Raw genomic sequence first — 22382 nt, 5'->3', positions numbered from 1 at the left:
ACACATTTCCGTGTTCACTACATACACTTTTCTTCTCTCTGTGCCGTTATAGCCAATTACACATACAATTTGTATATATGTACTGTATCAAACCTCAGCATGACTATAGACATCGTGCACACTCAAGACAGAGATATATTGGAGCCCACAGATTCAGTTATATTTGTAGTACATTCCAATTTAACTATCCTCTGCTGATATTTTCCTCCACAATGCATGTTTATGTACTCTTTCTGATGCAGAAAGTCTCAAAAAATGGCACAATTTTGTTCCCCCCTGAATGATTCAAGAGAAACAAACATTGACACGATCACACTCGCCAGTAATTACATGCAACATCAATGCCCACAGTTGTCTCACTTAGGAATTAGGAGGACCCTTGTTTGATGGAGTGTTGGGGGTTTTTTTAATCTTTTTTTTTCTTTTGGGAAATAGTGTTAGTTAAACAGGTAGGTAATGTAATAGATGACTCAAGAAAATCATTGACTTCTGCTCTTCAGGACTTGCAGACTACCTTTGCTTTATAATGTATGTTTGATAAACCTGACATCTCTCTCCCCGTGGGAGGCATATTGCTCTCGCGTTGTCACGGGAACCAATAGATAGACGAAAACAACGCTTCCAAAGCTCCCACGGCCACCTCTCAGAAGGATACAGGATATGATTTGGCAGACCAACGCCACTTGCCGCTTCAGGCACGTACAGTACGTCTATCAGATGTCCAGAATCAACGTCATCAATTTGCTCTGGATCAGGCCGATGCAAGCAAAAGGATGAGGGGGGAGGACCCAGAAGAGGGGTGCAGATGGAGACACAAACGAGTACTTCTGGAAATTAGCGAAGGGCCACTCTGTCGACCCCCCACCATGCCGCTTCCCTCAACTTCGCTCAGACAGTTTCCATCGGCATCAAGAGTGTTCCTCGGCAAAAAAATTTGTGAAAATGGCCCACTAACATCGAGAGAGCTGCAACGAGATGCCCCCAATTACATTGTAGTTTCCTTTCAGCCAATCACAGATACGGAGGTTCATAAGATTCATCACCACCGTCTCTCATCCACCCCTTAACAGGTCGTCGGGGGTGCCGATACAAAAAGTCTCCGTGCGGCGGGTGGGTGGGGAGGGAGGTGGCCTACATCATGTTTGCATGCCCCGTCAGCAGGTAGATGTTGCAGGGCTGGGTCGGGTCGGAGATGGGGTGGCTCTTGAGTACTATGAGCTTTTCGTGTCCCAGGAGGGTGAAGATTTTGCTCTTGTCGCAGATCTCCTGGGTTACCTGCAGGTGAGTCACACAGGATGAGAAAAACAGAAAAAAAGTTGTGGAGCATATTTCACAGTTGAAAAATATCTACTGATCAATCCATAACAACATGTCACAACAGAATCATTACCATAATATTAGGTAGATCTGACTACAAGGAAAACTGTCATCCCACATACAAAGTAATTCCAAGATGGACAAATTGCAATAGATTACAGTACTGTAAAAGTGGATATTTTCGCGTGACTAATTTTCCGCGCTTGGCCGGGTCGGAAGAGTTTCGCGTGTTTTTAATTCCGCGGAATCAAGACATCACGCACAGGCACATATGGCAAGTAAAAATATTCGCGTGCTTTTATTTTCGCGCTAGTTTCTGGTTGCGCGAAATGTGCGAAAATTTGAACACCGCGAAAATTTCCACTTTTACAGTAGTATGAAACAACTGCAGTCTGCCTGAAGAAAATGAAGCAACTCCTGGGTCTATCTGTCTCACCTCGTTCGACCTGAAGCTCCTGCCCTGCATCCCGTGCCGATGGAAGGCCAGCACGCTGTCCTGTAGTACTACCAGTTTGTCGACGGCGAAGTCGAAGTGGAGCTCGGTGAGAAGCTTCTTGCTCGACCGCGGCCTCCCGTTCAGGTTGACCACCTTGACTTCACCTGCAGTTGGGGCGAAAAGAGTCGACGGGGGAAGCGAGGTAAAGTTCACAGTTCAAAGGTCAACAATGGTCCACTCAACCCAGCTCCAAAGCCCTGGTCCTGCCATTGTACTGGCATAAGGTGACTACTTGCTCTACTGAAACATATTACACACCCAAATTCCATATCACCACATAAAACATGCAGACAGCTGCTAAAAGATGCCAATCTTCAGCAGACTCGAAATCTGCCTTGAGTGTTCTCCAGCAAGTTAGCTTTTCAATGCCAAAATCAAAAGTCTTTGGCCAGCACTTTTGACTTATGATGTGTACATGTCAATCATCTGGAAATTGCCCCAGTAAACAGATGAGATAAAATGGACATTTGCAAAGACTTCCAAACATGGATTACAATGCTGCACAAAAACCTGTGATAAACATAATATTCCCATTGACAAACCCTGCACAGGCACTCCACTCTCGACAAGGCAATTTGCACTTTTATTTTTTCAGCCCATAACTTCCCGAATCAATGTAACATCCAAGTTTTTATATAAATCATAAACATTCATTCTGACCCTACGGTGGTTCAGCTTAAGTGGGTGAAGCAAATCAAATCAAATCAAATCAAACAAATAAACAACAACAGGAAACATGGTCATGTACAACTGAAAAGAATGCAAGCTTGGGTAACATGCACTGTTAGGCGGCAGACGTTCAGACCACTGTTATGACTGCTGGTTAGTATGGGTTTTGTTTGTTGGTTTTTGTGTTTTGTTTTTCATTGCTGTTTATCATACACCTCTGCACTGCTTGTATTACTTTGTGGGGCAAAAATCTGTTACCTACAGATTCATCTCAATCCAATGGTACTGAAATTTATTTCAAAGTAGTTTCACTAATATCTGAGATTCAATATTGCTGGCAGATGTATGAGGGGAGAAAGAGAGAGGGCAAGAGAAATACGAGGGTGAGAGAGAGGGGGGAGAGATAGAGGAGAAAAGATTCAAGGATATGTGACAGAAATATTTCTTGGGTATAAAAGGCAATACAGTTTGAGAGGGGGATATGTGCTGTTACTAGCATGGGTATGTATAACCGGTATTATATTTTAACATTTAAAAAAAAAATCATTTGAAGGCCACGGTATCCTTTATTCCCACTGAATCTCAAAAACCACATCTTTGTGATCGATGCTGTCACCTTTTATCATAATTTTTAACCATTCATTGCTAACCTTTTGTGAGGTAGAATGAAAACTTATCTCTCATTTGAGTATCCTTCAAAACTTATCTCTCATTGGAGTGCTGTTCTGGTCACATACAGCTGTGTAAATCAGCTGTAGTATCACCAAAAGCCCTTGTGCTACGTTCATAACTGACCCCTTGAATTGGCAAGACAATTAGAGTTTATGTTTCTGTCTCACATTGGCAACTTTTTGTACACTTTCGTTTCCTGTTAACATTGTGTAGATTAAATTGAAGCACTTTCATCTATCTTTCTCCAATAAAAGGATACAGAGTAAAATTCAGCATTGTCATATTCTCCTAGGACTGGATGAGTTAATCTGGTCCATTTTGTGACCAAAGAGGCATATTCATGCCAGATTGTGAAATAAGTACTCTATACGCCAAATATTTTGCAAGGTTTTTATTTTTGCAAATTTCGCGAGTCAGGTGCTATTTGTGAAAGTAAAAGACACGCGGAAACAATGGCTCTGATCACGATGTAAATGTGACGCACATGTATACATTTCTCCATTCAGTACAGTACTCCACAATTGCGAATTTAACCACTCGTGAAATCATTGGGAAGTCTCGATTCGTGAAATCGTTGGGAAGTCTCGATTCGTGAAAATTTATACTTGCTAATAATATATTGCGAATTTAACCACTCGTGAAATCATTGGGAAGTCTCGATTCGTGAAATCGTTGGGAAGTCTCGATTCGTGAAATCGTTGGGAAGTCTTGATTCGTGAAAATTTATACTTGCTAAATATACGGCGTATACGGTATCGGATTCTCAATTCACGAATAATCCACAAAGCAAACGTCTGTGGCTCTTCCTGGAACATTCCTACATTGAACTTTTGTCAAGTAAAATCTCTAAATGTATATTAAAGAAGCAATTATAGGTGACAGAGAGCACAGAAAAAAGTAGTTAGTGGTGATACGCTTGACAACTGTTACAATTTATCATGTTAAGGTCCAAAATGCCACATATCATGAAAGGGATACTCTCAACCCTATTTTAACTGGGCTATTTGAGACCAAGTTTTTACGGGGGGGGGGGGGGGGGGGGGTCAATTTGACTGCCCCTTCAGATCTCCGCTGCCGATCACACGATCGCCGCAAAATTTTGCCTGAAGATAGAGCTGGATGTGAACTACAAGATTAGATGGTCATTGGCTTTCTATTTTTGGTGAATTAATTATGCAAATTTACGCGTGAAATCATATTTTCACCTATAACTCCATTAAAAAGACTGAAGGATTGCTAAATTTTTGTGTCAGAGTTCCTCAAGACACGTCCAACAATGTTCATGCAAAAAAATGGCACAATCAAAATTAGTTTCTTTTGTTTTTTATTGTTTTGTTAATTTCTTATGTATTTTACTGTTTTTTCGACCTTTTGTTTTTTTGCCAAAATTTGTTGCAGGCACTTTTTCAAGCTTATCTACATTAGAATTGATTAATTTCAATGGTTAAAGGTTGAAATAATCTAATTTATATCAATTTCACAAAAAAAAAAAAACTTGCGTTGGATTTGCACACGATTTTATGAATTTGAGCTGTTTTTGGGTTGACATGCATATGCAAAACATTACATAACTTCAGAACCGTGTACCCGGACGTCGTAAATTTGGTCTCAAATATGCGGGAGACTTCAATGAAAAAAGTCATGAAACGACACGGCAAAATCATTGCGCATCGCGGAATTGTTGTGCGAATTGTCGAGGGGGGGGGGTCAATTTGATCCCCCCAGTCAGAATAGAGTTAAATCTATCTTGCCTTTCAATGTAAGATGTAATCTGTGTAAGGGCCCGCTGACTCATGTAGTAACACCGTCTATTTAGTATTTTCCAATGTCTTTTTTTTAATCAGCAGAAATGTTGATGAGTAAACACTGGGTGCAATGCAAGGCTTGCTTCTTACTAACAGTGGCTTATAGAGTGAAGTGTCCTTGCAATGTGCATTTAGAACGTTTCTCTTAGTAGTCTTGCAGAAAATTTGATCATACTTTTGTGCATTATCAACCGATGAGTAAACTGTACGTTTCCTCCCGTATGATATAAGCGCCTTGCTTGGGTTAATTCGGTGGTGGCATGCATTGTGCTGATAAGATGGACGTTATATAACATGATCATGATTCAAAGAAAAGAAACAAATAAGAATAAAGCTAAAGATAATGGTGCCAAAAATTAATGGCTAAAAACTACCACCATTAAAACTTAGTGCATCTGAATCCTGGCAAATTAATGGTGGTGAATTTCAACAGAAAATAAGGGATCACGAAAGCAAAGAAGAAAAATGGGAGAGAATGAGGGAGGCGGGGTGGGGGGGGGGAAGATATGGGATATGCTTCTGGGCCTAACGTTAGTCAGGCAGAAATAACGGCAGCTACAGATTTAGTGTTGTAAAAACACAAGAACGTAATCAATCTTGACGCGACGGGGATCTCCTCACACGTGAAATGAGATTGGGTCACTAGATCTTATGGGAGAGCACTGCATGAAATCTTGGCACACATATATCAAAACATGCAAACAAATCAACTGATACCAATTTAAGGGAAGGTATGGATGATGTATACTCAGATGCAGAGGGGAAAAGAAAAAAATATATATATGCGAAATTGGCAAATGAGGTGGTATGATAAACCAAATGTTTCGAAAACCATGCCAAAACAGAAAAGGTGTGAAGGGAGTGGGGGGGGGGGGGGGGGTTGCGGTTGTGTTGCACGATGCAAAAAGTTCGTAGGAAGAAGCAACAGTTTCTCCACAAGTGTTTGTGTGTGTGTATATACACGCATGGATATATACATATAGACAAAAACAGGGGAGAAGGTCTGCTGCCCGGGCGTGTTTGCTACCGCGGAGCTTGGCGGAGGCGTGCTCACTGTCGAAGCAGACCAGGACCGTGTCGCGCTCCATCTGCGAGACGCAGACGACGTTGAGGAGCTTCTCCGTGGGCGGGTGCTCCACAAACCAGCTGCTGGTGGAGTTGAGGTTGACCACGTCAAAGGACAGGTGTGACCTGTCCAGGCTATAAAGGGGGTAACAACATCCACCATTGAGGCAGTTTAGATCCCACTCTGCAGTGAAGTATGACAACTTCTTGTTACTGTGCATACATATAATACATTTATAATACACATATGTACTGCGTTCTAAAGTGCCATGAGTATCTTTTAAGGTAGAATGAGCGCTTTAAAAGAGCCTCTCTCTCTCTCTATCAAAATTAAAGAGCCTATTTGCAAAAGGGGCTAGATCCATTTTTGATGAAAATTGAGTTATTAGCACCACTGCACAAAATTCCACTTGAGTTAGTTACCATGAAAATTTCACCTCCAGACCACCATTTGAATAGAAATTATAGCAAAATTAGATTTTGATTTTCCATACACTTGTGTACAAATTCTCACAAACAAACCAATTTTCCTCTAAAGTACTAAAAGTGGATCTAGCCCCTTTTACAAATAAACTATTTATTCATCATTCTGACTTCTTCTTGACCAAAATATGAGAGAAGGTGACATGTGCTAAACTCTTCTCTCCACAATTTTGTTTTTGCCCTAAACTTGAAGCAAAACTCTTCTTTGAATTAATATGGGTAAAAACTTTGGATAATATGCATGTAAAGGAGGACCTAAAGAGAATGTAGATAACCACTGTATGCTGTCATTTAGGGAGTTGAGGATTAATAATCTGTGAGGTGCATTAAATTGATATATCATGTGACTAATTATAATAATCCCACGCACTATATAATTTCATGCAAATCTGACTGCCAGTAGCCAAGTTGTCTCTGCTCTTCTGTGATCTTGAAAATTTGGGTTCAAACAATGCTTACATGTATCTTCTGAGGACATGCAGAAACATATTAACCCTTTCATATACCAAGAGAAAGTCTGAAGAAAATTTTTCTTGGGAGAAAAATGAAAATTGGTGAATTTTGTGCACAAACCGAGTGGAGGGCTGCCCAACATCAAAATCGAATCACCCAGAGTTGGCCAATTAATCTTACTCTTTTAATTTTTAACAGTTCAGAACTGTTTTATTCAAGTGTCTGATATTTTTCTCAGAAATTTGCACTGATCTACTTTCTCTGAATTCTTCTGTTTTCATAGAAAGCAATATAATATCAGGACTGAATTTCCCTTTCAGCAACTGAAATGTGCCAATCCACCTAGTCTCTGCAAAAGCAAAAAAACAACAACAAAACAAAAACAAGCTAAACACTCACCCCCTCGCTACTCCAACACACACAATTGGGTATTCTGCGTCCGGCTTGATTAGCATCTCAAAGACCTTGATCTCTGCGGGCAGCGGACAATCAAACACCTGCAAGGGGGAAAAAAAAAAGCGACAGTGAAAATGAATCAATCGGTCACACACTTTCTTCTGCTTTGGACATCAAAATCCCTTTTCCGAGGTGACGAGGTCAGAGATATTTATTTTCAACACTCTGTAAATGTAATGCATGTGCAATACTGTTACTTTAACCACAAGCTGTTGTGAATGATACAAAATGTAAGTGCAATAGTATGGAGTTATTCTGCCATGATATTTCATAGATACTGTTTTCTTTCTAGCTCACATTTGATGTTGGGCTTCTTTTTTTGTGTAAATATAGCAAACTCACACAAGAAAGAAGCCAAATAAGAAATGTGTATAAAGTCAGGATTACCTGTATCATTCACTAAACTGCTACTCAGTTTGTCTCTCCACCCACTTCTCACTTTTCTTTGGTGATGTTTCTCCATTTTCTGCCATGTTCTCTGTCCCTTTGCATGTATATCTCTTCTAGGCAATGATCAAAATCTCTCCTAAAAGGTAATAAATCTGAACGATTACAGTTCGTTAATTTGAAGGTTCGTAATTCCAAAGCTTTGTTGGTACACACCTTCTTTTCATTTTTTGATTAATGAACCCTATTTCATTTTTGGACTAATGAACCTTCGGAATGGGATACCTTACATAATTTTTGGATTCTGAACCTTGGGAAAAATGACCTTTCGGAATAATGCCACAAAATGTTCCAATTAATGAGCCCTTTTTCTTTTTCAGATTAACCAGCATCTAGGATTAGGAGATTTGTGTGTTTCAGAATAACTAACCTTTGGAATAACAAACCTTACTTCATTTTTGGATTAACGAACCTCCGGAATAATGAACATCACTTCTCTTAATAATGATCCTTCTATCCCACTAAAAAGTTGTTTCAAAATTGCACCCACTCACCTTGACTTGTAAGAATTTGTTCATGGGCTCGTACCACTGTAGTAATACTACGCCTGTGGGCAGTGCTCCACATAAGTACTTGTGACTGTTGTAGGGATTCCTCACTGTAATCACGCAAAGAGAAAAGCGGGAAAATATCATGAACAGGGGATAAGTCTTCAGTTGAAAAATATCGAGGGCAACAACTGCAACATCCAAAGACAAACTTAAATCATAAATGTAGTATTACCTGTAGTAAAATCCCGACAATGATGACGATGATGAAACCAATGCTCACGACGAAAATAATTACTATAATGATAATGACAATAGTAATACTGTAAAACCAAAAATATTTGCGGCATGAAACTTTCCTGAATTGAGGGTATCGCCAATACGTAGGTGCCGTGCGCAGAGCAGCGTTTTAGATGCATTATGGGATAGCTCATGGGAAAAACTTGCCCCGGTTTTGGCTACACATGCACTTACATCACGCTCTGTCTTTATAAAGAGGTATTTTTTGTTGAAAATTTCTTCGCTTTCCATCATGTGACCAGCACATTGAAGCCTTGCAGTAGTGAATCATGACTCTAGTGACCGCAAATCAGTAAAGCTTAGACACTTTCAACTCTTTTAAGCTGAATTATAGCCAAGAAAAAAAAGGCTAACAACGGAAAAACAGACAAAGAACTCCATTGAATCGAATGGGAACTGCGACTCGCGTGAGACAACCGGAAGCTAACAAGGGACCGAGGAATCCCACAGTGCACCTGTGACAGAGCTTTTCAGCGTGCGCAGGAGTTTTTTACGTCATTGGCGATAGCGAGAATTGGAGAAGATGGCATTTGTAGCAGCATAAAAGTTTCACAAACTGCAACTGGCATTCAATGCATAGAGAAAACAAAACCTTTTTTGCACATTTTACTTTGTGAATCCTGGCTCCTTGCAAAATTTACAAGTTTCAAGCACATGAATAATTATCAGCGATCATGTCAATGTTTAATTACTACTACTTCTACTGATATTCATCACTTACAATTATTACTTTTTCCTTCATCATCAATATTATTACTACTATCATTACAATCAACATTACTAACATAATTTCATCAACCATTATCATCATCATAACTGTTGTTTCCCTTTTCACAGCAGTTGTCTATAAGGTCATTTTTCTTTTCTTAAATCTAATTCCCTATCCATAAGATCCCAAAATCCAGCAGCTCAAATGTAGATGCCTAAATGATTTATGTGGTCTGGGCGCAACCTTTGCGATCTGACATTTAATCCAGCTAGGATTGAGAGGGATGCATGCCGTTTCTCCATTAAGTACTACCAATCTACCACACGTCATCCACAATAACTAGAGATCTGCCGAGTTCCACTCTGGATTTGGGTTTAAAGTGTATGAGCTGTATAGAAAGAACCTTGCATGGTATATCACTAATCATGGCATGGTGTCTGATTTATGATACAGAATATTTCAATAATATTTACCTCCATACCTATCCTTTTACATTTGAGAAGAATTTGTATAATATCAATATTTAACACTAGTGAAAAAGCACACTATTACAATTTACATCATAGCAACCTGTGCAATGTGACCATTTTCAAAGGTGTTCATTTGCCTTGCCTGGTCATTGCCTGGTCATATTTCTGTCAGTCTAATACTGTAAATGTGGACAGTTTCATGGTGAAGAAATTTTAAAACATTTTGTGCCACCAGAAACTAGCACAAAAATAAAAGCACACAAATGTTTTTTGCTTGTTACTGTAAGTGTAAAACATTTAATGTTTTGATTCTACAGAATTAAAAACAAGTGAAATTCATCTTACCAGCCTAGCATGAAAGATTACTTGTGCAATAATTTCCACTTTTACGGTATTCATCACTGACCGCCTTCATCATTATGTTTGTGTGTGTGTGTGTGTGAGTGTGTGTGTGTGTGTGTGTCTTTTTTTATTGCATTGTAACAGGGAAATTTGCATCAAATTGAATTGACCAACCATGCAAAAGCATGCCATGAGGCTTCAGGTCCTAGTCTTTGATATGACACCATATGAAGTAAAGGAAGGTGGGGGCAAATGGGGGGGGGGGGGGTGTGTTATGAGGGAGGGTATGGCGGGTATGGAGCAGAGGGTATAAATAAAGGGGGTGTATGGGGGAAGGGTATGAGGGGGGTATGGAGGAATGGAGGAGAGGGTATGGAAGAAGGGATATGGAGGAAGGGCTATGGAGGAGGGAGTATGGAGGAAAGGGTACGGAGGAGGGGTGTGGAGGAGGGGGTATGGATGAAATGGGATGGAAGAAGGGGCATGGAAGAGGGAGGGAGTATGGAGGACGAGGTGTGACTGACTTACCGACGCAACACTTTGTACAGCCCTTGGTGTCGGGCACTTTGTGGCTGAGGGCAAACTTGCGGGGGATGAGCTTGTCGGGTATCCTCTGCAGCCGCTCACCAAACCGGCTGGGCATGTGGAACCGGTGCGGGTTCTTGTCCACGATGGCCACCAGGTTGTGCTGATAGATACTGGGGTTCTTCCCTGCAACCCACAAAATTAAAGAGACGATATGATGGATGATTAAAGAGATGATATGATGGACGAGAGAGAGTGATAGAGATAGATGGAGATAAGGCAGATAGGATGGGAAGGAGATCCACTATCAAAGTGTATCTGTACACAAAAATTCTGCCTTCTGACATTGTAGTTTATTGCATTGTAATATCACTGAGAAATCTGAGTGTGAAATTGCTCCCATACAGAGATACTGAATTAAAAAGATCAGTCCCCATACACCTATAATTACAGGTGCCTTGATCTACTACTAGTGTTCTAGCATTATCGATTGCAAATACATCACTGTAATATTGAAATATTGCAATGAATCTCCAAGGAGAACGATTATCGGTATGCATAGTATGAAATATGTAAAAAAATTACCATCTGAAGCACACACAAGTACAGAGAGTCTATGCAATAGATGTGACATACCTGATAATGACATCATGATGTTGTTGATGATGTATAACCAGGTTGTTTTTCTAGGGAACATCTGTAAAGGAAGATAATCAATGCAAAGAGCAGATCATCAACAACACATGGCAAATTTGGCTGTTGGGGAATACGTTTTCAAATCAAAATATTGAAGCCTGACAGCAGGAACGTGATACGCATGGCAAGAGGAAATATTTTTTGGCTGATTTCTCCCAAGAAAAGCATTACTGTACATACAGCTCCATTTACATACATGTTCACTTCTTGTTGCAATAATCATATTTTCACAAGATTTTGTATCCTACCATGACTGTGACACAGCACCTATGATGGCATTTACTTGTACTCAACTAAATCCACTTTATATGTTTTTTTGTTTTTTTTGGATTTTTCACACACCATTCTACAAACAAGCCTATTCTAATCAATATAAGAAAGGATGACAAAACATTGCACATGTATATACACAGGATTTGATATCAGTGAGTTATGCAATTTGATGCATTTCCAAAGGATTTGCTAATTGTGATTAAAAATACCACAGAATCTGACACCAAAGGCTTGTTCTCGTTTGCAATTCAATATCACACACCAATCATGTCTGCCACCTTATGCATGTCCTGAAATAAAGCTCATCCATCTAAGCTCTTTAAAGAAGTTGAAATATCAGGTAACAGTGATATCACAAAGTCAACAAAGAGGTTACACTGCATCGCATTGATGTGCAATCAAAATTTGTAGGTACATACCTGGTCCATAGCACCTTCGTGTATTTGCGTGAGGTTGAACGTATAGATACCCTCATCGCAACCAAATATAATGTACTGATCTGAAACATGAACAGGGATAGTGAACAGGATGATACCAAATGGCTTTTTGATTAATATATTGAATGCACAAAGCTGCAGGAGTGCTTAAGTTTCTGCCAAGAGCAGTTTCCTGGGTTTTTTTTCTTTAATTAATCACTGACATTACACAAAAGAACAAAACAAAAAATAAATCTGAACTCTACTTGGTCTCCTGTAATGATCTCATAAAACAAAACATTGTGCATCATTTCAAAGTACACATAAGAACCTAAGACCATGGAATACCAATGTGCTAAACATTAGTGTCAAAATCAGAGCATTTACCATGAATAGTTTCTTACCATTCCCCGAAAAAGGTTTATATTCTGCTTGTCAAAACAGGGGTATATGGGGTGACTGTTTACAAGTCCATATAGACGTTTTAATTATTTTTATGGGGGGGGGGGGAGGGAGGGAGGAAGATAACTCACCTCTTGTTTCTGGGTGTACCCAGCTTGCAGAACAATGAATGCATAATGGACACTCATTGAAGACTTTGGAGAAACATGCTCCCATCTGCAAAAGAAAAACAGTTATCAAAACAAATGAAACCTCCTTATAATCATTGCATAGAAATTGACTGCCAGCTACCCATGTAGAATTTAGATAAGGGGAAGCATTTTTGTTATCATGAACAGTATACATGTCATTTTTAGCTGATGATAAAATACAAACATTTTGATTGATAAAAGCGCCATACAAAACTAAGGGGGACCCTTTTTTACATTTTGATATCAAAAGCATGTATCAATGTCCAAATCTGAGCATTTACCATAAATGGTTTCTCGCCATTCTAAAAAAATTACAATAACAATATTACAATACCAGATTCTACGCTTCAGTCCTAGACTATGTTCTTAATCATGCAAAGGTCAAAAGTGAATAGGAATCAGAGCCTTGAATGATCTTTACTACTTTCACTTTACTGACAAGCTCCTTCTGGCTCTTCCCCTAGCTGCGGCAAAATTTCAGGTACTCAACAATGCTTGCAATACACGGAACATTAGATATTGGCATTGTACTAAATTGGCAGAGAGAGCAAACATCACATTAAGACATTAACCCGTTGAGGACGGACTGATTTTTGCTACAACATGCATTTCCCATAGGGTTAAAGGTCACAAATTGGAAGTTCTTGGTTGTATGGAATCCTCCTGCATGGTATTTTATTAATCCTTTGTATGCTTTAAGTGCCAATTGACAAGGAGAATTTCATAGCATTGTACACACTGTTTAAAGTACTGTATACGCTATAATTTTCGCGTACATAAATTTTCGCGAATTGCCGCTGTCACACATTTTCGCGAGGGGTTAAATTCGCGATTGGAGGACCAGAGAAAATATGAAGTGGCAAAGAAAGTGTGAATTTTCAACTTACTAGCAAATAAGAATGATACTAGTTATACACTGCATGAAAAAAACTTACCAAACTCTGCGAACTAGTAAGTTAGAATTCAACATTTTTGAAGTGGTCACGTCCATCGCGCTAGATTTCTGACGAGTGGTCCCCTTGCGATAGTGGATGTGCTACTAAGTATATGTACGTAAACAAGCTCATAGCCAGCATGGTCTGTTCGGTAAGCCATGGCATGGTATACTAGTACTGAAATGTTCGTATCATCAAGGCAAGGGAGTCATTTTGGAAGGTAATATTTTCGCGTGTTGTTAATTTCGCGAATAGCTCCCGACTCGCGAAATTCGCGAAAATAAAACCCCCGCGAAATATATAGCGTATACAGTACCTGGAATAGAAAGGGTTAATCCAATTGCACTTTTCTTCATCTTCTTCTTCTTCTCCTTCACGTAGACATGTTGAGTGTGTCATAAGTAACATTACAAAAGGTTGCATTCATTTTTCACCATGCAGAAATGATGAATCACAATAAATCAATCAATTTCAAATTTTCCTAGAGTTTTTTTCTTTCTTCTCCCAATTAACGGTAAAACGAGGAATGTTCACATGCATTTTAATTTCGCTAGAGCCGAGATTCGCGAAATTAAAATGCATGTGAATGTTCTTGTCTATACGCATTGAATGTTAGAGGCAACTCGCAAAAATTTCATGCTGTGAAAAAGGCTGTTGGCTCCATTTGGTGAAAATTTCATGCCGTGAAAATATTGTTTTACAGTAATCTTGGTCTCCATCACTTACAGTGACTTTTGGTGTAGGAGGAAGACCGTTGCTTGCTTGCTGGGGCGGGGGCTCCAGGAACTCGTTTCGTATCCTCCGCGGCGGGACGATGGGCGGTTTGTTGTCGATGTCCTCCGTGTTCTCACCCTCCGTCGTCGGCGCCCTCCCGTTCACCATCTTCTGCGGGGGCCTCTGGGGCTTGGTCGGCGGCAGCGACGGGGCGGCGCCCTCTCGCGTTGAGGCGTTGGACGCGTTCCCGTTTGTTGGCATCCTGAATTGCACTGACCTTTGCTGCACACAGAAAATCAGAAATGACAAATAGTAACTTCAAAGACCTGTGGTCTATCACACTCTACAATTCAATAGTTTTTCTCCCGTTCATGCCCACATGTTTTCATCATCTACGATAGCCGTGGTATATTTCAAACCGTTTCTATTTTCGTGAATTTTGCAAGTTGACTGATACTTGTGAAATTCAAGACAATCTGGAAATACTGCCTCCAGTAACTCATATCTGCTTATCACTTATTTTTCTCTCAAAAGGAGATATCTATTTCTTATTCTGTCACTGTGGTTATAGATTGCAAAGTCTATCGATTATGAAATTGTCTTACAAGCTCCAAATCGCAATTCATTACAAGCATGAAAAATATGGCATTTAAATTATGTGATGCCTATCTATCTAACTGTATCTACCTATCTAGGTACATAGATAGGACAGATAAATGGATAGATAAATAGCTGGATAGGCAATCCTCCTCCCCTTCCTCCTTTGTAACTAATCATTACACACTCGAGGCATGTTATGCACTGCTTGTTATTCCTTAGACAGGTTAGTTGCAGACATTAATAGTAGCAAATATAACCACACCCAAGAAGATCAGATATCAAATATCCGGCGTCATCACTTTCTTTACTGAACACACCCTGCTCACTTGGATGATACAAACATATATGCCTGCTAGCACGCCCCCACGAGGATGCAAAACTAATCTACAGAAACCTCTTTTTTTGCCAAGAAAAACAGCATTATTTTGATTGTTAGACATTCCAGTTACATGTATATCCTTTTGCAAAGAGGGATTGGCAGCTAAGAAAGAATCTCACAAAGAATCTTTTGATCATATCACTGTCCACTTCACTTTCAAGACACACCAATTTCACTTTTAACAACATTTTTTTTTGGAAAAAAAAATCTACACCAGGGCACGTCATGGCAAACTATCAATTACCATGACAACGATTCACATCAAGTGAATATGATTTTTGATCAAGGGATGTTTGCAGTAATCAAGAATGCCTTTTTTTCACAACGCACATGGGGAATAGGCAATCATCTGACTTTAAATGCATGCACAAATTACATGCTACACGCTCGTTGTGGTACGTGGGAAGATAAAGAAGATCTCAAGGGCTTGGAGGTTTTTATCATATTTTCATTTCTTCCGTTGCACTATTCACTGCTCATCAATCATGACTCTTCAGCATGTTGCTCGCATGCATGAAGACTGACTAAACGCAGATTGACATGACAAGCAGACAGTTTTCCCCGAAACAAAACAACCAACGTATTTTGTCACCTAGCAACATCTGGAGATGATGCCAGGACCGCCTGGGACAGATATTTGAACGAGTCTGTCAAATCAAACGCTCATCAGATGACCCCACCTTTCATTGCTTTGTGCGCATTTTGAAACCTTCTCTCCTCTCCTGCCGCCCCCAACATAATATCAGTAAATATATTACCAGTGATGATTTCCAACAAAGTCAATAAAGCAGAGCTTTAACAGAAAATAAACACGGATGCCTGCATCTGTTTCACACTAATACAGGATTTTTTTGACGACATGGACTTTGGAAAACAGGACAGCTGCCGGGCTCACACTGCCCTGTAAATGGAAATGCAGACAGCCAACAAATGCTGACTCATCCATGTGCTCTTTGGTCTGTTTCACAGGAATGCCGATGCCCAGCAGACAAGAATGTCTCGGTCCGTGAACTTTTCCAATCTCTCCTCTCCTCCCGGGCGTTGCCGGGCAACCCTGTTTCATTTAGGGTCAATCTATTGCCGCTTTTTTGTTCTGGAGGAACATCGAATAATGCGTTTTTTGTGTGTGCTACAAGTACTTCTTCGGGTTAGTTTCAGATGGATGAACTTTCGCAGTATGGCCGAAAAAAATTTGTTATCCTCATCATACAACCCTTTTGTTGCCTCTGATACAGAGTTGTCCTTGAGCAAAGAAATCCAAACTTGATCCTGAGGTATTACACATATGCAGTGCTGGTCTCTAATGCTGGAGCGATCATCCTATAGGCCAATCACCGTTGGGACTATTCAGGATTTGAGCTTTCAGTACATATCAGCAATAACATACTGCAAATACAAACAAGCTAAAATCTCCATGCATCTACAATTATGTGGGCCATTTGCGCATACCACTTAAGTGTGTGAGGTGTTAACATGCAAGCAGGACTACTTTGCCTGCATAACCTCCTGTTCACCAACCCCCATAGAGTGAGAGTCATGATAATACTAGAACCTTGAAGAAGACTATCACCTATTTCTCAAGTGGACACACACATAAGTGTACACACACACTGCCAGGGTGCATGTGGTAGTCAAGCTAGGAGGTGGTCTCTTCCAAGACTGACTCCTTTATTGAATCTATTAGGGGTACATGTACTTGTTTGGAGCAAAATTAGCTGATATTAAAGAGATATATTATAGAGAAGAGACAGGAAAAATCATGGAGTTGGTGGTTACTTACGCGTACCTTTGGTGGGAGTGGTGGGGGCTGCTCAGTGTGTGGTAATGTGTCACTGTGAATAAGATAGGAAAAAAGCAAGATATAGACAAAACGTGAGTCTTCCGACTACCACATCAATGAAAACATCAATAGATAAGAACAAAATAAAACAATCCAGCCATCAATAAATGTGCCCATGCAAAGGTATGTATATTCATAAATTATATGGGTTATATACAAATCACAGGCCGATATGCAAGAAAAGAAATCAAAACATAAGTCGTAATACTGTGTTATATTTGGTAGAACTTTGCTGGAAAATGGCCAAACACACTCAGTAAGAGAATCGCTCAATATAAAATGGATTTCATTATTTTTTTACCATCAGTGCTAGAAATCATGCCACTTGATAACTATCTGTGTATATTAATTTGAAACAAGATTTTTCCTAGATCTTTAGAGCAAATAAATACATATGACTACTGAACGAATGCGTGTGTTTTTATGTGTGTGTCTTGTGTATTTGTGCACATTTAAATTCTTGATATCAGTGTAAAAAAGGGCATCACTTGCATAGTATTGGGGTATATATGATACAGAAGGAATTGTACACAATAGCCAGGGAGTACTCAAAGGAAAAGTGATAGATCAAAAAATGCTCACACAAAAGGAGGGGGGGGGGGGGGGGGGAGGAGGGAGAGAGACATAGCAAATAAAACATACTGTACAACTCCGTTGCAGTTTTCCGAAATGGTTTTGTCGTTTTTTACGATTCAAGAACATAAGGGGCACGAGAATGCTGAGGATACAGTGTGCATCAATTTAGCATGCATCCTATGCAAATCTCATCATTTTTGATTATTCACTCTTTTTTCTATCTTTTTTTTTAGAAGGGGGGGGGTGGGGAAGTGAAGCCAAGAATGCATATCCCAATTAAACAACAAAAACTATGCACATAGTTCTCAAACCCATGACATATTCTTTAGATATTGAACATTAAATATTGCAATACTAACAGATACTGGGGAGGAGGAATTAGCATACTGAGTCTTAAAACCAGACTGAAATGATACAAGAGTAGAGTAATTCACTGTCACTAAAAAGTAGTCACTTGTAGAAATACAGACGATGCAATGTACTGTATGAGGTAAAAATGGTGTATAGTTACTTCTGTGAACATTCTGGTTTAACTTTGGTCAAACATAATCATCGTGAAGTAATATTCACATTACTCTCTATAAAGATAAATGACTCTGTTAGGCAAAGTAACACAGCACAACTACAGTAAGTTTTCTGGTTTATCAGTGGTAAAACATGGCTATAAATTAATCACATAAACAAATGATAAAAGACTGTATAAGGAACAAGTTAATGGTGTTAGGTTAAAGAATTAAAACACAGAAACACAAAACACACACACACACACACACACACACCAACAACAAAAAAAGATGTCGGGGGAGAAAAACTAAATTGTCATGCTTGTCACCAAATCACAAATCTTAGAGGGAATAACGGGCATCAGTAGCTGGTTAGGAATCTGCTAGAATGTGCCGACAGTGGATCTGTGCTTTCTTCAGGAAAACTACAGGTTTAGCAGGCAGGTGTTGCATTAGCGAGAGCAGGACATTATTTTAGGTTTGATGCAGGGTGTAAAATAGAAAAATTTGGTCAGGTTAACATATTGAGGGTCATTGCAGTTGGAACTACTCAAACAGGCATGTCTACATTTCAAGTCATTAGGTGCGATTAATTTGACTTGTATATGTACAAGAACACAGAAATGTAAATAAAGATCTTTTGTAACTGATGCATATAATACCATCAGCAAACAGGGGGGTGTTTCATCAAGGAGTTCGTCGGAGGTTTTCACCGACAAATTTGAAAAGCTACTGAAATCCTTGCGTCTGATTGGCTGATTGCAAATTTGTCGGTGAAAACCTCCGACGAACTCGTTGATGAAACGCCCCCCTGAACTTTGCTAACGTGAACATCATACCACATGAATCTTTACTTTCAGTATGAAATTCACTGTAAACTGTATTTTCATGTACTCAAGACGAAAGTACACTACGTAGATTTTGCAGGGTACATTTCAGCTGTAGAGGCGATTATATTTCACACGACATGCACACTCAGCTCATTGGCTCCGTATAAAGTGTTGCTAGGGAATACAAAGAGCGCCACCACACAACTGTAGTTTTATAACAGACACACATGAAACGTAAGAGCAGAGAAAACACAAACGAACAAACCAGTGTTATTCAAATCCTTTCAGAGCGACAGATACGGTAAGAAGAACTGAACACCGACATTACACGAAATAATTAGGGTGTGAAGTATAGGCTTTCGCAGCTCCACCTTCGGGAATCAGCGAATACAACAAATTGAGGGAAACAGAAACAGTCGCCGAGGAAGTCAAGATATCCATAGAAATGTTTTGAAAAACTAGTGTTTGATTTGATAAACACATTCTTGGTGATCGTTACCTTTTTGTTTTTACGAGAAAGAGAGTGTAAATATCATGCATTTCAGATTTGAAGAAAAAAAAAATAGGACATTGGAGTGAAAAGTAGCAGTGGCAGCAAAGAATAATATATGAAAGCGTTTACCTCTCAGATCGGGAATCCAAGAGATCGTGATAGCTAAAACAAAAATTACGAAAAATGGCAGTGTAGCAATGAAGAGCATCAAATCATGAGTATGTAGTTTGCTTCATGAGAAATCTTACAGACATTTTGATGGAGAAAAATAGGAGCAGAGCAGAACTGAACACAAGTACCTTCTTATTAATTCATTTTTAATTGTATAGTCTTCTTTCAAGCATCCAAGCTTCTCTGCCACTTTGAATTACCATGGTAACAGGGTCGATACTTGCTCACGAAATTCAGACTCTCTCCGCAGAGGAGACAACATTTTGGAGCCCTCAAGAAAAGATTAACCTTCGATCACACTGGCACAACTCCCTGGAGAAATTAGCGTGCCGTTCTCTACATTGTTTCGTAATGTAAACTTGCCTCTTTCTCACCCTCTAATACTTCAGTTTTCATGCATTGCAACAACATACGCGCACAAACACATTACAGCATGCAAGAAAATAACTCAAATCAAATTCCCCCCCCCAAAAAAAGAAGAGAAAAATAAGAACTGAAAGCTGAGATTGAAAAGCGCAAATATCCTACAGAAGAAATCCTTAGTTATCTCTTACTTTTAAGTGACATGTTTATATAAATTAATTGATGAAAACAGTCATCTAGCCTGCAGCATATACCTATGATGTCCCTCAAACCATGATACCACTTTCAATCTATCAACCCTATTGGATATTTTACCAGGGTCCAAACACTGTTTTCTTTTGGTTGACATAAAATCTGTGATGATGAATTGCCATAATACTCAGATATTGACAGCAGGTAAAAAACAAAAACAAAATTCAGTTTAAGGAGCTGTTTTGAGCAAATACTCTAGTAAATGTATACGAGATTACCAACAAGGTACTATACACACACTGTTACTTCCACCACATTGGTTGGAATGACAAAGACTTAAACAGCAAAATGAAACTGTCGGTAGAACCATGGAGAACATGATATTTAAAACATTTGTTTTCCATGCATTTAAATCACTTATTGCTATACCAGTAACATTAGTATAATACAAAAAGAACCAAATAGGTATCACATTCTAGATTTGTCTCAATTTGAACATAAACTTCACTGTTATATCCACCTGATTTTATGCTATCAAAGCCCATATCATTATGGGGAGAAGTTTCTTTTCATCTACAGCATGAAAGGAATTTACTCAAATGAACGCTAGGATGGTATCCATGTTGCACCTTCACACTAGTAACAGTATGTATGCATACACAGATAAAACATTAACTGCACTTTGCCTGTTATATGAAGTGTGCTTAGTCTGACTACAAGCCTGAGAGGTTTAATGAATTCATTTTCTGAGTAAATTTTGTTGACTCAGTCAGGAATGAGACCATCTTTTCTAAGAAGTAGAAACCCATGATGCAGATGGACACACATGCTTAATTATTAAATGTGGGATAGCCTCAATACAAGACTGATGTAATGGCAAGCTGAAAGGGTTGAAAGATGTATTAAATCACTATGTGGGAAAAATGCTGCTTGAAGTCTGAATACAAGGCTACAGAATGCACCTGAGTGTCTTTCACTGAAAAACCCTGGGCTCTGATTCCATTACAACGAAGAGCTGCACCCTGACTTGCCACAATCAGCCAGGATTTAAATCACTAATCCTTGGTAGCTTGAGGTATGTTCAGCACCTGGCCACATACAAGAAATCTCATCCCTCCAGGGGTAGGTTTAGTCTCCATGAACAGACTTTTGCTTAAAAATCTAATTGAGAGAGGTAAGACTTACTCGACGACATAGAGGGCCCAATTTTGAACATGACATTAAGACACTTCTTTGAGGAAGAGTAATAACTAATTAAAAACCCATCACACATTCACACCTTCTGCTGCACAAGCCACTAATTGGCTGCAGTTATCATTTCATGATTCACTGTGGAGTTTAGATTAATCTGATCTAATTTTTCAGAATACTTTGTTAAAAGAAAAAAAAAAACAACACTTGTGCACACACTGTCAAGCAGTTTTTACACCCTGCTAATGAAATTAAAAGACATGACTTTCAATAAAGAGTGCTCCTGTTACAGTGTCACTGGTACTACTGACACAGTAAAAATGCTTGAACAGCAAAGTAATATGACTATTAGTTTGTTAGGAGTTAGGGGAAGTCGTAAGATCAAAGTTCAAGTCAAAGGTTGCTTGAAGTGCAAAGTACATATAATCCCTGAGCTTTATCTTGTACTATTCATACCAAAAAGTATGTGCCTATTCAGTATTTAGCAACGTCTTATGTTCAGTTTCGATACGAACGATATATGAAGGGAGGAACAAAATGAAAAGGCGGTACTGACTGTGTGAGACAACCCATAAATGTCTAAAATTCCAAATTAATGTGAAAAAGATTATATCAAGGTAAAATGTGGGTGATCTTCATATTAGGGAGAATATATGCACATCTGTTCTTCTCTCACAAAATGCAAATACATTGTGCCATTATTTGAGTAACACTTTGGGTGTCACACACCATGCACTCTGGTCAAATCAGAAAAAGCATGTTTTGTGACAGTAATAGATATATATGATATCTTCATATGATAGTAATATTGGGATTTATAATAATGGCACAGGTCTCTGTAGGGACAGTGGTTACACTGAAGAGACTGTCCTGGATAAATATGATATTGTTATTGATATATGATTATCATTATCATCATA

At 39.1% G+C, this 22382-nt stretch overlaps 1 protein-coding gene across 1 annotated transcript in view; it reads right to left on the bottom strand.

Annotated features, from left to right (window-relative positions):
- Positions 1-432: 432 nt before the first annotated feature.
- Positions 433-22382, bottom strand: part of LOC139728998 (mitogen-activated protein kinase kinase kinase kinase 3-like) — a 164588-nt gene continuing 142638 nt past the window's right edge. Inside the window, exons 14-25 of the mRNA XM_071639925.1 lie at positions 19675-19707; positions 17090-17135; positions 14337-14606; positions 12616-12700; positions 12086-12165; positions 11334-11394; positions 10701-10883; positions 8358-8461; positions 7360-7457; positions 5987-6159; positions 1754-1917; positions 433-1275 (exon numbers count right to left, since the gene is read on the bottom strand). Of these exons, the coding sequence (XP_071496026.1) occupies positions 1132-1275; positions 1754-1917; positions 5987-6159; positions 7360-7457; positions 8358-8461; positions 10701-10883; positions 11334-11394; positions 12086-12165; positions 12616-12700; positions 14337-14606; positions 17090-17135; positions 19675-19707 (1441 nt within the window). The 3' untranslated portion in view covers positions 433-1131. The remainder of the gene's footprint in view (positions 1276-1753; positions 1918-5986; positions 6160-7359; positions 7458-8357; positions 8462-10700; positions 10884-11333; positions 11395-12085; positions 12166-12615; positions 12701-14336; positions 14607-17089; positions 17136-19674; positions 19708-22382) is intronic.

The sequence above is a fragment of the Diadema antillarum genome, unplaced genomic scaffold, assembly GCF_040938485.1.
Source record: "Diadema antillarum isolate AM-2024a unplaced genomic scaffold, OU_Dant_1.0 seq00000209_RagTag, whole genome shotgun sequence".
Lineage (NCBI taxonomy): Eukaryota > Metazoa > Echinodermata > Echinoidea > Diadematoida > Diadematidae > Diadema > Diadema antillarum.
This window is presented reverse-complemented; position numbering and strand designations above follow the sequence as displayed.